The 16,110-nt window shown below is 34.5% G+C and overlaps 3 protein-coding genes and 1 pseudogene across 7 annotated transcripts; 2 read left to right on the top strand and 2 right to left on the bottom strand.

The window, feature by feature from the left end:
- Positions 1–771: 771 nt before the first annotated feature.
- On the bottom strand, positions 772–2,992 carry LOC111274159 (protein neprosin-like). Its single transcript, XM_089755669.1, has 5 exons — positions 2,732–2,992; positions 2,309–2,470; positions 2,190–2,234; positions 1,923–2,069; positions 772–1,829 (listed from the first exon to the last, which is right to left on the bottom strand). Exons 1-5 carry the CDS (start codon positions 2,942–2,944, stop codon positions 1,455–1,457), a joined length of 942 nt encoding a protein of 313 aa, XP_089611795.1. The 5' UTR covers positions 2,945–2,992; the 3' UTR covers positions 772–1,454.
- Positions 2,993–5,631: 2,639 nt separating this feature from the next.
- LOC111274587 (ELF3-like protein 2) lies at positions 5,632–10,313 on the top strand. Of its 4 annotated transcripts, XM_089755666.1 has the most exons (6): positions 5,632–5,953; positions 6,057–6,142; positions 6,699–7,067; positions 7,533–8,560; positions 8,849–8,900; positions 9,078–10,313. In XM_089755666.1, exons 3-6 carry the CDS (start codon positions 6,849–6,851, stop codon positions 10,092–10,094), a joined length of 2,316 nt encoding a protein of 771 aa, XP_089611792.1. In that variant the 5' UTR covers positions 5,632–5,953; positions 6,057–6,142; positions 6,699–6,848; the 3' UTR covers positions 10,095–10,313. The 4 variants fall into 4 exon arrangements, with proteins under 4 accessions (XP_089611792.1, XP_089611793.1, XP_089611791.1 ...); XM_089755667.1 differs by lacking the exon at positions 6,057–6,142; XM_089755665.1 differs by having other exon boundaries at positions 5,944–6,142.
- A 566-nt stretch (positions 10,314–10,879) lies between these two features.
- Positions 10,880–12,767, bottom strand: LOC111274160 (protein neprosin-like). Its single transcript, XM_022858796.2, has 7 exons — positions 12,672–12,767; positions 12,434–12,564; positions 12,258–12,300; positions 11,841–12,002; positions 11,689–11,766; positions 11,440–11,586; positions 10,880–11,344 (listed from the first exon to the last, which is right to left on the bottom strand). The coding sequence occupies exons 1-7, from the start codon at positions 12,765–12,767 to the stop codon at positions 10,970–10,972; spliced, it is 1,032 nt and encodes a 343-aa protein (XP_022714531.2). The 3' UTR covers positions 10,880–10,969.
- Positions 12,768–13,048: 281 nt separating this feature from the next.
- Positions 13,049–15,361, top strand: LOC111274161 (small ribosomal subunit protein eS30z/eS30y/eS30x pseudogene; annotated as a pseudogene). The gene is made up of 3 exons (XR_016334008.1): positions 13,049–13,214; positions 13,931–14,068; positions 14,840–15,361. The product of XR_016334008.1 is annotated as a small ribosomal subunit protein eS30z/eS30y/eS30x pseudogene (transcript).
- The last annotated feature ends 749 nt before the right edge of the window (positions 15,362–16,110 follow it).

Here is a 16,110-nt window from a genome sequence, read left to right on the forward strand (position 1 = left end):
AAAGTAACAGACAAAAATTCTACTTGTCACCAAGTCCGATGTTTCTCCGTCCCTACTTTTCATTTCTCTCTCTTTTTTTCCTTTTGCTGTTTGTTTACTTTAACAGTTTCAACTTCTTGTTAAAAGCAAAAATTACAAAATCATTCCATGTACGGAGCAACCACATAAAGGAAAGACCCATAAATCTCTCACTCTGTGTCTTTCTCTTTCTATCGCCAAAAACATTAATTGCCAAAATTCATTAAAAGCTGGTGGAATTCAAGAGTTTAAGAGAAAGTTTGAACTGATCCATCTTGTTATTCAAAACGTTTCTCCTATTAAATTCAACCTTGTGTATAAAAAAAAAAAAAAAAAAACACATCCCAAACATATGTTAACAGCAATTCTTCCCTTCTTTTTTTATCTATAAATCTCATCGTCAATATTTTTATATGTAGTGTTTATTTTCCCCGAGATCATCGGAAGAAGGGTCATTGATTCCTTGGAAACTTTCTTCCTCTCTTGCCATACTTATTAGCAACTGAATCAGCAGCTCGGATCTTTTGGTCTATAAAAGAAGAAAGGAAACAGTATGATTTGCTTTTTTGTATCTAATCAGACGTACCTCACCGAAAATAACCGTATTCTTAGTACTTTGTCAAATATTTGATGTTTTGCATCTGTAATTCTTATAAATTAATAGCTTGTATATAAGCAGCTTAAGGTTGAAAAACAGTGAACTTTTGCTTGATTGTAACCATGCTTGATTCTATGTTTTATGATCAACAGGTTTCTCTGTTAGAGCCAATCTTAGCCGCATCAAAAAATTAACAAGCAAGCATGTACTGCACCATAAGCCTTTAATTACCAAGCATTCAAGTCCACTTTAAATACAATTCAGGAAGAAAGTGAAGCAAAAGAGAAGTCCCGTATGACACATGCGCTTTCTGGTTCTAGCAATTTTTTGTGTTTCCCGCTTTAAGAAGTTTTTACTCGGTGCTTCGAGGACTCCGGTGATGTCTTAGAAGTTGCTTTCATGGAGTTCACATTGATGACGATTATTCAATTTGGAATTGTTAACCTGAAACAGCTAAGGAGAAAAAAGCCAATCTGAACAATACAATTCTTACTCAGACTATGTGTTTAATCACTGGCTAAGAACATTTAAACTTGCAACTATAAAAGCCAAACACCTAGATTTATGAGGTTAGGGACCTAGGGTTGTTAAAAAGAATGCTTAGAAGTTAGAAGAAGTGGCTGAGATGCAAATTCTTGAATTTGGGACTCGGGGCTATACTTATCTTGGCTGCCACCTGCATTTTCACTCCCAAGTAACATCCATCCAACCTATATTTATTAATTAAAACTATTACATTCTTTGTTTGGCTCTTAGGAAATATCCTTCTGTCATAAATCACCATACTTTAGGCATACATGTTGCAATTAAATATCAATTTTATTGCTCTGCGATGACTCTACTGGCATTTATCAGAATATCCAGGGCCACCAAAAAGGAAATGGGTTCCAAAATTTTTCATGTCTCCCATCTGTGAATCATAGCATTCAGGCCTTGTCACATATGGCTTGACATTTGCAGTATCTTTTATAGATCCAGACTCATCCATGTACCTAAGATTTCGGATATAACTAGCTTTGTTGAAGCCTTCACTGGGAAAATGGCCACTTCCCATTTGAGTAGAGGTGTGATGGCCTTGTGATTGTAAATTAACAATCTCTCCACCCCAACTTAATGTATCAGCCCTGTCAGATAGTGTTGTGAAGATCGAGCCTGGCCAGTATCCTACATCTGTTTGCTGTATCCTTAACCACCAGTTTCCACTTTGCTTGTCCTGAAACTTTTCCTTATAGTGATCATTTTTCATTTATCTTGAAAAAAAATGACTCAAAATTTTGTTAGACATAAACAAGAAAATGTGTTTTACCTTGTGTATAAATACGTTTATATCAAATTGACTGCCTCCATAGGTGGAAACAGGTTCTAAAAGCGAACCAAGGACCACCTTGTTGTCGGTTAGCACAAATCCAGGACATTCAAGATTATAGCAACCTGTCTTTTCATAGCCATCGCTCTAACATTCCACAAACAAACAACTTCAGACAACTTTTAGTTAATGTAAATTCGCATAAGTTTGATTTCTAACAAAATATAGAGATAGAGACAGCAGACAGGACGGATCGATTAAACTTACAGTCCAATAAATGAATAATCTTGTTTGATTCTGGTCTGAGTTAGTCTGCAATATGATTATAATAAGTTTACCAAGATCAAACTGATTCAAAAACAAAGGATCTTTGGTATAAAACTTACAATCCATCCAGCCTCGACAGTGTTTAATACACTAAATTCATGCCCTGACACAACCCAAATTTGTGCTAAGCTAAACTCCGTATCAAATGTTGCTGGGTTCGACACGTTAAGCCATGCACTTACTCCAAAATTGTTGCCATCGTCCACGGAAACTTGGGCGTACTAAATCAATTTTTCATTCATAGCAAGGGAAAATAAAACATCACATTAATCAAACTTTTGTGACTGTTTTTACTTTTGTTTAGAATCCAATGAACGTAGAAAGTAGAACTTTGAACTCTCCATTATTTATATAGTTATTTTTAAATTGTAATATCTAAATAAATTTAAAAATCAAGTCTCAATATTAGTAATCATTATTTTTTTGTTGTGGCCTTTTTTATATAAAAAAAATAGAAAGAAATGAGTAATTTGACATGCTACCTCATGGTTTTTCAGAGGATCAACCTTAATTTGAACCTTGTCAAGGTCTTTCCTGGGAGGAACAAATGCCAGAGTCCGAGTAGTTTTGGGTACTTGTGCTCTAACAATGGGAATTGTTCCTTCAGGGCACTGTTCATTCTTATACCAATCTTGAATGAGCCTTGGTTCGAAATTTTCTGCTTCTATTCCTCCGATATATGAATTTGATTTCATCTATCCAAAAAGAATGATCCTTATTGTTTTTCAAGTGAGATAAATAAACTTTACTTGAATAGAAAGGAATTAATAACGTTACTCTTTTTTATTTTTAAAAATTATTTTTAAATTATTTTTAACTATTTCACTTAGTAGTCAAGATAACTTTAAGAAGACATCAAGGTTGGGATTTGAACCCCAACCTTCCTCCTTTCCCTTAATGTAGGGTTCTGCCTAAATGATCAAAAAATTTATTTTTAAATTCATGACAATATCTTTTCAAATATATGAAAAAAAGTCAATTATAATTTAAAAAACCATGAATTTGATAATTGATGTGTATAAATCAATGTATTATCTCATTCAAGTGCAAAAAATTGAATCTTTTTACTAAAATTAAAATTTTAATAATATTTTATTAATAAATCATATGATTATCAGCTTCATATTACAAATATATATAAAATATTTTTAAGTGGATATAATTAAGTACATGACATGCATGAAGAAATTTTGTAAAAATAAATCAAATGCATGTATTCCAAATGATAGAAAACTGTATGGTGTGATTCTTGAGGAGAAGATGATCAAAAGCAAGTTGTTTGTAAATGTCAACACAGTCAACCACCTTGGAACCACAACCCAACAAGAACTTGAAAGCTCGGATTGAGGCGATGGAGAAAGAGCTGAAAAACAAAATCTTTACCTTTGACGACGAGTTCAAGTTCTTAGAAACATCCCCGTTTGTCGAGAATATTTACCTAGCTCTACCATCAAAAGGATTCAAGATACCCAGACTTAAACTTAGGACCTTGAACTTTCAGCTTGCTCAGAATTGTGAGTTCCAAAGGCCTCCTCACTAGTTTGCTTGGCCACTAGATTCTAAGAAGGTCCTTGAGTTTGAGTAGGAACAGGGACCTCCATCACATCAGAAGAAGATGAAGATATCTCAGAAGTAAAAGATTCCTTGAAGTCAGATGACGACCCAGAGTCAGAGTTGAAAACTGGGCTAATAGTTGATTAGGAAGGATCATTAAGGTGTGACAGAAATAGGAGTTCGATTAGAGGAGGTAACTGGTGGAGAGGCTGAAGAAGAGGGAGCTGAAGGTGGAGCCGAATTTACTGCATTTGTGGGGATAGGGGGATTTTGGAGATCAATATCTATTACTGCTAAGAGCTTATCCATCCCTTAAAAGACCGTCTCGTTACTAACTCAGGCGTTTTTTTCAATCTGTTTTTGGTTCTAACATCGAGTTAAACCAGTAGACAGCTCGAATACAATCTCTTCCTATAATAATAGAAGATACCTCATCATATAAAAAAATCTTTTCCCTATCATTGCCGTCAGTTGACTCTCCCTAACCTCAACCTTAAAGTTAGAGAAATTTGAATCAAAAGACACAATTAAAGTTAAAAGGGGTGCCGAGGGTTGAAAAGAAAGGAGAAAAATGGAAAATTGATGAAAACATACAGTATTCTTTTTTTTTTAATTTAAATATTCACTGACATGAGATTGGATTTTAATAAAAAGATTTATGAATTTCAAATATTCATATATTAAAATGTAAAAAGTATTTATAACATTTAAATAATTGTCCAAAGGTAAAAAAATAAAAATTTTAGTTTGAAAATATAAACAAATATAAAAGAACTTAATTATATAAAAAAAATCAAATCAGTTACGAACCTAATTTAATTTTATATTTTTATTTGATTAAATACTAATTTATTAGCTGAATTGTTTTTTGAAATTTATTAATTTTTATGTAAAATGGAATATTTAATTATTATTATTTGGCCAAAAAATTTATTATTATAAATTTTCTTTGCACTAATAACTTCATCAAAAATTTTTGTAATAAGTTTATCATTTAATTACTCAAAAAAAATTATAAATGTATTACTTTATTACTCGAATTTGACGACGGAACGAAAGAACATTGCCTAAAGAAATGTAGCTATCGATTAATCGATTCTTTAGCTCTCCCTAATTTTCATTTTTTGGGTAAAATCTGCCAAATTTTCTTTGCTAGCAAACAAAAACCTCATTAATGATTCCCAAAACTAAGTTTTTTTTTTTTTTTAATTCAAAAATAATTTGTTGATTTTACGTTGTTTGGTTAAAAAAAATTAGAAGGAAGGAAAAAGGTCGAAAAAAATTATATTTTCCTTTCCTAATGTTCAATAAAAAAATAAAAAAATAGTAAAAAAAGAAATAAAATTAATAATAAAATTATTTATTTAAGTAAATTACGTTGTTTTTTATATTTGAAAAGATTAAATTTGGAGAGAATGAAAATATGCAAATCTTTTTTTTTTTCTCCTATTAGAAAAAATATCTTCTACACTCTTCTTTCTTTCTTCTTTCTAACGCATTTAATTGTGATTCACATGTGATTAAAATATTTATTTACGCACAAGGCAAAGCCAAGTCAAAGATAATCTTTGTTCCATGGCAAAGATCATCTCTTAACGCAAACTCCCGAAAGAGAGCGTGGACCATCCCCACGCCATTGAGTTGTCCAGCCAACCCACCATGATTATTCCGTGTAAACCACGCTCCATACTCCCACGCAAAAACCAACCCCTCCTTTCCTTACAAACAAAAGCAGGAGAGAAAACTGAGGAAAACAAAACAAAACATTTGCTTGAAAAAAGACGATTTTTAACGGATTTTTAGTTAAAAGATTGGCCAAATTTTGAACAACAAATAACATGTGGCCATGAAAGCCAGACCACCTCAGTAATCACTCACGTGTCAAAGAAACTCAAGTCACTTTTTTACCACTTTGGTTCTTTTAAATTTTTAATAATTTTTTTTTAACTTTTATTAATTCCCTGCAAATTCTTTAGCTTTTTCATGAACCGGATGCCCAATGAATATATGACATGTCAGCAGCATATCTATTTAAAGTGGGTCGTTGATGATGTGGAAGGATATTTGCTGTTGTTGGGCAACGGACAAGAGGGAATCTGAGGAAGTGCTATAAAGGATGGGGAGAAGTGGTGGGCAAGGTAGAGGCCAAGGTATATATTTTTTTTCAATCTTTTTTTCTCAGTTCTGTTATATCCATCCAGTTTAGAGTTTGGACCCACAATCACAATTTTGCTTTGAATTTTTGGTTTATAGTTTTTTAATTGGTTCAATGCTGATGGAGCTTTTTGCTTTTGGGTGATAAGAGGGACAAGAGATCCTTCTCTTTGTGGAATTCCAAGGCAACCCTCTTCTCTCGCAGAATCTTTCTTTTTCTACATATATATGCATCTTCCCCACTGTTCTTTTCATCTTTCTATCTGATATACTGCTTTTTTTTTTCTTTTTCTTCGCTTTTTTAAAACTTTTACTGGTAGTTTTTTGTTGTAAAAAAAAAAAAAAGAAGGAATGTTAATTGTTATCTTGTGGTGGTGGTGGTGGTGTTATCTGAGTCTGAGCTAAAAGTTTGGTTCCTTTTTGGGTATGTAAGAGTCTGGATATTGGTAAAATTTGTGTTGTTATCAGTTGCTTAATTTGTTATAACTGCTGGATTATTGATTTTTGGAGCAAAATGTTTCATCTTTATGGGCTGTTTTGGTTCTGGATATTAGCCAAAACTTGTGTTTGCTACAGCAATTTTTCATGAGTTCTTGTTTGTTGTTTATGGTTTTCAGTCAAAAGATCTATTTTTTTGAGGTGGGTTGACTATTGGATGTTGGTAGAGTTCTGAATTCTTCTTAAGTGACTGATTCTGATGGTTGAATTAATGCAAAACCAAGACTTCTTTGTTGCATGTAGGTTGATTCTGGGTGATTGTGTTTCCTTGGTGAGAATCTAGGTATCAGAGTTTTGGTCCGTATTGGATTTGGCTTGAAAGGATGCTAAAGGAATGTTTTGATGGTGGAAGGACCAGTTTTTTTAGTGGAATTTTGTGGTGAAGGACTGTAAATGATGATGAGAGGGGAAAAAGTGATGAGTCCTATGTTTCCTAGGCTTCATGTGAATGATACAGAGAAAGGAGGGCCAAGGGCACCTCCAAGGAATAAAATGGCTCTCTATGAACAGCTCAGTATCCCTTCCCAAAGGTTCAACTCTGGATCACCATCCATGCTGCCTCTTCCACCAAATAATAACAACAGCTTGGTTCCTTCAATATCATCAAGCCATGTAAGTTTTCTAACTTTAATGATTTCCTAAAGTCATAAGATGCAATGTCTCCTTCAAGTTACCTTGTTTGAATCGTCTCAATCAATATGATGGCCTTTTTTTTATGTCTGTGTTTGACCATTTTAGCCTTTGAATTCTGTTCCATTTCTTCTATCTGTTGAATTTGATTCAATTTGATTCAAGGCTTGGCATCTATTACTACTAGCTTAATTATCTGGTACCTACATAAGGTTTCTATTGATTTTTTTGCAGCTTTCCTGAAAATTTGCTAGGTGGGATCATCGTGTTCTAGATTTACGCAAATACTTCTTTAAGCATCATAGTCTCTTCCATTGCATTTGTGCTTCTTTACCTTATAAGTGTTCAGTCTGTAGAATAAAATTTGTGTGAGGTTCTGAGTTAAGTGGATTGATGTAATTTTTTTCTATTTTATCTTGTATGACAAGAAATTATTCATATTTGTAGGGTGGTGGCAATGAAAGGAGTATGTTTGTGCCATTTGGCAACACCCATGAATCTTCAATTTTGGCTGATAAGTTTCATTCTTATTCCATCCCCGGGAATAATCTCAATACAACTAAAGGAAATCAAGAAAGAAAATCCGCAAAAGCTATAGATGACAATAGTTTGGATACCACACAACCAATTCCAGCAGTTTCTAAAAGCAATCCATTGCAACCTTTGCATTTCTCCAACTTTAAGAAATTTTCTTTAAGGAAGCAAGGACACGATGATGATCTTCGGGTTCCTACCTGTATTCTGTCTGGAATAGATCAAAACTGCAGTTGCAGTAATCAGAGTGAAGGCCGGGGAATTTTTTCTAAATTGAACTTGAGCTCTTCAATGCGACTTCAAAATGCTAATGAAAGGCAGATGAAAGAAAATGATTCTGTGGACCCAAAGTCTAGAAGATATGTTGGGAACCAAGAGGAGGAGAAGGGAAGATTATCTCAATGTCATCAAAACATCACTGAAAGGTCTGATTCAATATTGCCAACCAGAGATAAAATCCTGGTAGACACAGCATCTAACCTGTCAACCAAAATCAATGATTCAGAATCATTAAAACGACCACATGCTTCCTATAACCAAGAAAACAAAAGCAGCTCAGTGGATATATTGAACGGTAAAGATGGTCCAAATGCTCGGTTGCATCATGAGTATGTGGTGACACAAGACAAAATGATCTTTAGGGAAAATATTTTGGTGGAATCTGGCAGATGCCTGGAAAATGGTTCCAAGGTGAGAAATGAGTCATGCATGAGACAATCACTTGCAGTTGATAATGGAACTCCAAATGCACTTGAAAACAGAAGTAAGGCCCATGAAGAAAAGAACTGTGAGGTGATGCAGGTTGGGGGTGTTAACAGACTTAATAATGTCCCAGGTGACTCCACGCTGGAGTCCATATCTCCTTTGGATATATGTCCTGATGATGTCGTGGGAATCATTGGCGAAAAGCATTTCTGGAAAGTAAGAAGAGTGATTGTCAAGTAAGTATCCTTCTTCTGTTGTTGCTACGTGCATCTGCTGCAGCGAATGAACATTAGAAGTATGTGATCTATTCAATTTTGTCTAGCACAGCTGCATTTTTATACCATTATCTAATTGCAGTGTACCTTCTATGTCTACTATCTATAACTGCTCGTTTTGGATATCACTATTAAATATTGTAATTCAATTTGCTATTTGAATCACTTCTATCTTTTCAAAATGCACTCAACATTCATTGCTAGCTCTGCTTCTCAATGCGATACTAATCAGTATATCACTATTTTCAGCCAACAAAGAGTCTTTGCTGTGCAAGTCTTTGAGTTGCATAGACTAATAAAGGTAAACGGGTATTGTGCTATTGACTTGCTCGGCATTTCAGCAAATTATCTATGTAATCTCATTTTTTGGTTTCTTATGCAGCTGTGTAAAATGAAAACTAAATTACTTTTTCTGTTGTCATGTTTGTTTGATCGAACAGAAAGAAAGGAAATTTACTTTTGCATTATTTTTGAACAGGTTCAGAGGTTGATTGCTGGGTTACCACATATATTGCTTGAAGATACCTTATATATGGGCAAACCATCTTTAGATGTTTCTCCCATCAAGAAGTTGCCAGCTGACTATGTTTCTGAACCACCATTGATTGTTAAAGTCAAAGATAATTCTCAAAAAACAAATATTAGCATCGAATGTGCAGATGAGAATGCACTTGCAAAGCTTCCTTTTCCTTCTACCAATGATAATACCAGCAAAGGACTTGTTACACATCGACCCAAATATGGGCCTTATTCAGGAAATGCCCGGACAACACCAATGGCTGCCAATACCAGGGCATCTCCTTGGTGTTTCTCTCCACCTGGAAATCAGTGGTTAGTTCCTGTAATGTCTCTTTCTGAAGGACTTGTTTACAAGCCATACACAGTGCCTTTTCCTCCAACTGCAGGTTTTTTGGCACCAGTTTATGGCAGCTCTGGTCCTGTGAACTTAGCTACAGGAGTTGGGGACTTTCTGAACACAGTTTATGGTGTTCCAGCTTCTCACCAACAGGGAATTGGAATTCTTCCTGGCAACCCTCCTATAGGTCAGGCCTACTTTCCACATTATGGTATGCCAGTTAGGAATCCTTCAGTTTCTGGCTCAGCAGTTGAGCAGATGGCCTCGTTTACTGGAGTCCAGTCAAAGGGCAATCAGTTCTCAACCGGTGACGTAAACTTCACCATAGCTCACCAGAGTTCATGCAACATGTCAAGTCAGATGAGTCAAGCGATCTCATATTGTGCTGGAAAATTGCCTGCATCAAAAGAGAGCCAAATACTGGGAAGTACAGCAAGTAGTCCCTCTGAGAGAGCTAAAGGGGATGCACTTCCTCTTTTCCCTACAGAACCTACAACTCAGGCATCTAATCATGATGCTCAGGCTAGTGGGCAGCGAACAAGGGTAATTAAGGTTGTACCACATAACCCCAGATTAGCGACTGAATCAGCAGCTCGGATCTTTCACTCTATACAAGAAGAAAGGAAACAGTATGTTTAGTTTTTGTATCTAATCAGAGCTACCTCGCCGAAAATAACTGTATTCTTAATACTTTGTTAAATATTTGATGTTTTGCATCTGTAATTCTTATATGTTAATAGCATGTACATGAGCAACTTAAGGTTGAAAAACAATAAACTTTCGCTTGATTGTAACCACGCTTGATTCTATGTTTTATGATCAAAAGGCTTCTCTATGAGAGCCTTTTTTTGCAGCAAATCTTAGCCGCATTAAAAAATTAATAATCTAGCATGTACTCCACCATAAGCCTTTAATTACCAAGCATTCAAGTCTATTTTAAATACAATTCAGGAAGAAAGTGAAGCAAAAGAGAAGTCCCATATGACATGTGCTTTCTGGTTCTAGCAATTTTTTGTGTTTCCCACTTTAGCAAGTTTTTACTCGTGCTTTGAGGTCTCTGCCGAAGTCTTAGAAGTTGCTTTCATGGAGTTCACATTGATGTCGATTATTCAATTTGAAATTGTTAAGCTGAAACTGCTAACAAGAAAAAGCCAATCTGAAGAATATAATTCTTACTCAGACTAAGTGTTTAATCATTGGCTAAGAACATTTGAACTTGTAATTATAAAAGCCAACCACCTGGATTTATGAGGTTAGGGACCTAGGGTTGTTAAAAAGAATGCTTAGATGTTAGAACTTGTCTAAGATGCAAATTCTTGAATTTGAGACTCGGGGGCAAGCTTATCTTGGCTGCCACCTGCATTTTCACTCCCAAGTAACATCCATCCGACTTATTAATTAAAACTATTACATTCTTTGCTTGGCTCTTAGGAAAATATCCTTCTGTCATAAATCACCATACTTTAGGCATACATGTTGCAATTAAATATCAATTTTATTGCTTTGCGATGGCTCTACTTGCATTTATCAGAATATCCAGGGCCACCAAAAAAGAAATGGGTTCCAAAATTTTTCATGCCTCCCATCTGTAAATCATAGCATTCAGGCCTTGTCACATGTGGCTCGACATTTTCAGCATCTTTCATAAATCCAGACTCATTCATGTACCTAAGATTTCGGATCAAACTATCTTTGGTAAAGCCTTCACTGGGAAAATGGCCACTTCCCATTTGAGTAGGGGTGTGATGGCCTTGTGATTGAAAATTAAGAATCTCTCCACCCCAACTTAATCTATCAGCCCTGTCAGATAGTGTTGTGAAGATCGAGCCTGGCCAATATCCTACATCTATTTGCTGTATCCTCAACCACCAGTTTCCACTTTGCTTGTCCTGAAACATTTTCCTTATAGTGGTCACTGGTCATTTTATCTTTAAAAAAAATGACTGAAAATTTTGTCAGACTTAAACAAGAAAATGTGTTTTACCTTGTGTATAAATATGTGTATTTCAAATTGAGTGCCTCCATAGGTGGAAACAGGGTGTATAATCGAACCAAGAGCCACCTTGTTGTTGGTTTGCACAAATCCAGGACATTCAAGATTATAGCAACCTGTCTTTTGATAGCCGTCGCTCTAACATTCCACAAACAAACAACTTCAAACAACTTTTAGTTAATGTAAATTCGGAATATGAAAGCATATATATGTTTGATTTCTAACAAAATATAGGGATACAGACATCAGACAGGACGGATCAAGCAAACTTACAGTCCAGTAAATGAATGATCTTGTTGGTTTCTGGTCTGCCTTATTCTGCAATATGATTATAATAAGTTTACCAACATCAAACTGATTCAAAAACAAAGGATCTTTGGTAGTAAACTTACAATCCATCCAGCCTCGATAGTGTTGTATACACTAAATTCACGCCCTGACACAAGCCAAATTTGTGCTAAGCTAAACTCCGAATCAAACGTTGCTGGGTTCCACACGTTAAGCCATGCAGCTACTCCAAAATAGTTGCCATCGAACTCGGAAACTACAGCATACTAAATCAATTTTTCATTCACAGCAAGGGAAAAAAAAACATCACATTAATCAAACTTCTGTGACTGTTTTTACTTTTGTTTAGAATTCAATGAATGTAGAAAGTAGAACTTTAAACTCTCAACTATTATATAAAGTCATTTTTAAAATATAATATCTAAATTAGTTTAAAAACCATATCCGTAATTATTATCCTTTTGTTGCGGCCTTTTTTATATAAAAAAATATAAAAAGAAATGAGTAATTTGACATGGTACCTCATGGTTTTTTGGAGGATCAGCTTTAATTTCAAGGTCTTTCCTGGGAGGAATAAATGCCAAAGTCCGAGAAGGTTTGGGTATTTGTGCTCAACAATGGGAATTGTTCCTTCAGGGCACTGTTCATTCTTATACCAATCTTGAATGACCTTTGGTTCGAAATTTTCTGCTTCTATTCCTCCAATACATAAATAAAATAAATATTCCAAACGATAAAAACCTGTATGGTGTGATTCTTGAGGAGAGGATGATCAAAAGCAGGTTGTTTGTAAATGTCAACACAGTCAATTACATCACCATCTTCACTCTGAACATATATATTAACAAATAACCATTATCATTTATCATAAATGAGATAACTAATTAAATAAGTAATAGACAAAAAAAAAAAGTAGTATTATTATATGGCAAAACCTGTATTGTTTTTATTGTTCCTTTATGCTTAGCCAACTTAATGGTTTTATCAGATGATGAGATCGACCTTCCATCCACATGAACATAGCTAAACATGTGACAGACAGCTACAAACACGAATAAGAATTATCCAAGCTTGGTTTTTGTATGATTCCAAGTAGCCATTGGATTGAAAAAAAAATGGCAAAAAAGCTGAAAAACTTTTTATTTTTTTCTGATCTTTTTCTTGCAAAGTATTATGGCAAAAACTGAGTTTTTGTCCTAACAAATTGAGATGAGAAATTTTTGTTAGAAACAAATAAAGTTCGCTGATGAATATTTGTACTATTAGCAACCAATATATATATATATATATATATATATATTGGAAAACATACATGATTTGGGAATGTTATGTGATCTCTATATGGGAAAAGATAGGTTTGGAAAGTTTTATGATTTCTATCCTGGAAAATATATGTATTAAGGGGTTTATGGAAATGATATTACCAAGAAGGAAGGTTAAGGCATTGATGGAAATTTTTGCTTTTGTTTTGGTAATATGTATCATCCAATTGAGGATCAGAATGGAAAATTTTATCTTCAATTTTAGCTTTTCACCTCATAATAATTCATTAATGTAATAAGAATGTTCAAATTTATCATCAATCTTTCAATTAATATACTTTTATCACCATACTTATAATTTTAAAATAAATTTATCATTATATTCAAATTTTTGTAGTAGTAAGAAAAAAAAATTATTATGTGACATTATATTTAAAAGAAAATATCATGATAAAAGAAAAATAAAATCAAAATCAGAATTTAGCTTCACATTTTTTTTCTTTACCATATCATTTTCAAAATTAATTTTTAATTATAAACAGTTTTTAACATGTTGAGTGATTGCTCAATTAAATTAAGTCAAACATTCTATACATTTATTTTTAAGTAATTATTATTATTAATAAAAATTAATGCTAAATAATACTGAATTAGCAAATTGAGGGGTATTAGCCAAGCCGAAAAATGAAAAAGAAAATAGGGATTGGACTAAATTATTCAATTAAAAATGATTACGGATTATAAAAAGCCCAACCCAATTTGTCTCACGGCCTGCGGACTCCCATCCTCTCTCACCGACTTTGACCAGAAAAGAAAGGACACTTACAAATGGTTATACCCTAAACTTCGGTATAATTTTTGCGCCAATTTTTTTTTTTTAATTTCGTTTGATTTTTGTGTTTGTTTGGTCTTTGACGGTGATTAACGTGCAGGTAAGGTTCACGGGTCTTTGGCACGTGCATGTAAGGTGAGAGGGCAGACTCCAAAGGTGGCCAAGCAAGACAAGAAGAAGAAGCCTAGAGGTCGCGCCTATAAGCGGATGCAGTACAAACGCCGTTTTGTCACCGCTGGTTAGCTCATCGCTATATCTTGTTTAACTTTTCCTGTTTATATATCTATTACTACTATTTTTGGAAAACAATATTTCTTGAGTAAAAAAAGCAGTAATTTATAAACCCATTTTTGAAAATTTTGGTTATGAGGATGAAGACAGTTGATTATTTTTATTCTGTTATACTATGTGGTCATTACAATGTTGGAATTGTGTTGTTAATTGATTTTGAACTTTATTTCACAATTGAGATGTTAATATATGCAGTAATATTTTAAAACAAAATGTGATGTCACCGCGGATATACCAGTTTAAGAATGCATCCAATATCTTACATTATCTTCAATGGCTAAGTTCTTGATAATGGTTTCGATCAGTGTATTCAGAAAGTCCAGTTTTGATTAGCTCTTATTGTAGTGAATCATTGTAATGATTGTGCTCTTTTCTTGTGCCAACGATTAGTATAATTCTAGTCTGTCCACCCAGCTCATTTCCTTTCTAATTCAACTGCCATTTAACCTTCATTATTTGTTTTCTGCTCAACCTGTTATCGTGAATGAAATTCATCTTACATAAAGTGGATATGGTGCCTTCACTTTGTTAGTCGTGTTGTTTTTACTAGGAATTGTCAGGTCTATATGCGTCATACCTACATGATCTCTTATTTATTCATCTTCTTAACTTCCTCTGGGAATTGCATGGTAGAAGAAGCTGTACTCTTGTGTTTCATCCTGCATTCTTGCATATCTTGAGCATCGTAATGGACTGCGTGTTGGTTTGCGGTGTGCAGTTGTTGGCTTTGGGAGGAAGCGTGGACCCAACTCTTCGGAGATGTGAGGTTGGACTTGTTGGAGTCCTGCATAATAGGATGTTTGAAAGTTTGATGGGAACATTATATTAATTTTTTTTTGGCTTCATTACCATTATGTTGTTCTGAATTACTTTGGAGCCTTTTTTCGGTTTAATGAAACTAAATACTGGTATGTTTTGATTTCAAATATTACTAAGAGCCCCGACGTCTCATCCTTTACGATCTTTATTTGAGTCTCTGAATTTCAGCGAGTGATATGGAATGTAGAAGTTTGATAAATTGAGATGGTTAAATTGGTCCCAACTGCTGCTGTTTTTGACTCTACTCGTAAATTCAATTCGCTACTTATAAAATTCATTTAGGTTAGGTTTTGTTCAGATGAGAGGTGTGGCTATCTATCTCCTGTTAGTTCGAGAAAATTAAACGATTTGCCAATATGGGTAGTAATTTTCTAGATAGCAGGCTGCAGATTTTGTAGCTGGTTTACTGTTGAAGGTGCGTTCGAAGACCTTTTTCTTCGTAGAAGAAGGTTTACAAATCCAACTGACTGACATTTCTTTTTGATCGCTAGGATTGATAATCCTCAATCAATTAAACCCAAAAAATATAACAGACATCCAGTGGATCCTCGTTCCTCTTCCAGTTCTAGACAACCATTCACCTGGTTCGTGCGGTTAGACACAATGGTCTAAACATACTGGCCCTCTCTTAGCTTCGGCCTTGGCTCTGCAGCATGCGTTCCCGATCTTTCTCGTCGCCGTGCATTGTTTCATGTGGAAATCTCTCGTATCCGAATCATTCCTGTCCATCAATTTTTATACCCTGCTTTTCTTCATCTCCTCCAAAATGGCACCTTTTAAAGATTTAAAAAAAAAAAGTGGCAACGTTTATCTTTTGTAAAAATCCTTTTAAAACCAAAATTCCATTCGTGAAAATCTAGTCTGAGTTAAGGTTCAGCGAGACAATAGGGTACAGAGTTTGAGACTAACCAGGAGTTCTATTTCATCTTCTAATAACAATCCTCGTAGCTGCAAGAAGTCCCCACATCACCAACGGACATGGCAGCCCAAGGTACAAACAAAAGACAATCTTGGTTCTAAACTCAAAGCAACAGACAAAAATTATACTCGTCACGAAGTCCGAGGTTTCTCCGTACCCACTTTTCAGTTCTCTTTCTCTTTTTGCCTGTTGCTGTTTGGTTGCTTTAACGGTTTCAACTTCACGTTAAAAACAAAAATTACAAAAACATT

Source organism: Durio zibethinus, chromosome 26 (assembly GCF_047325235.1).
Source record: "Durio zibethinus cultivar Kanyao isolate XHJ-2024 chromosome 26, ASM4732523v1, whole genome shotgun sequence".
Lineage (NCBI taxonomy): Eukaryota > Viridiplantae > Streptophyta > Magnoliopsida > Malvales > Malvaceae > Durio > Durio zibethinus.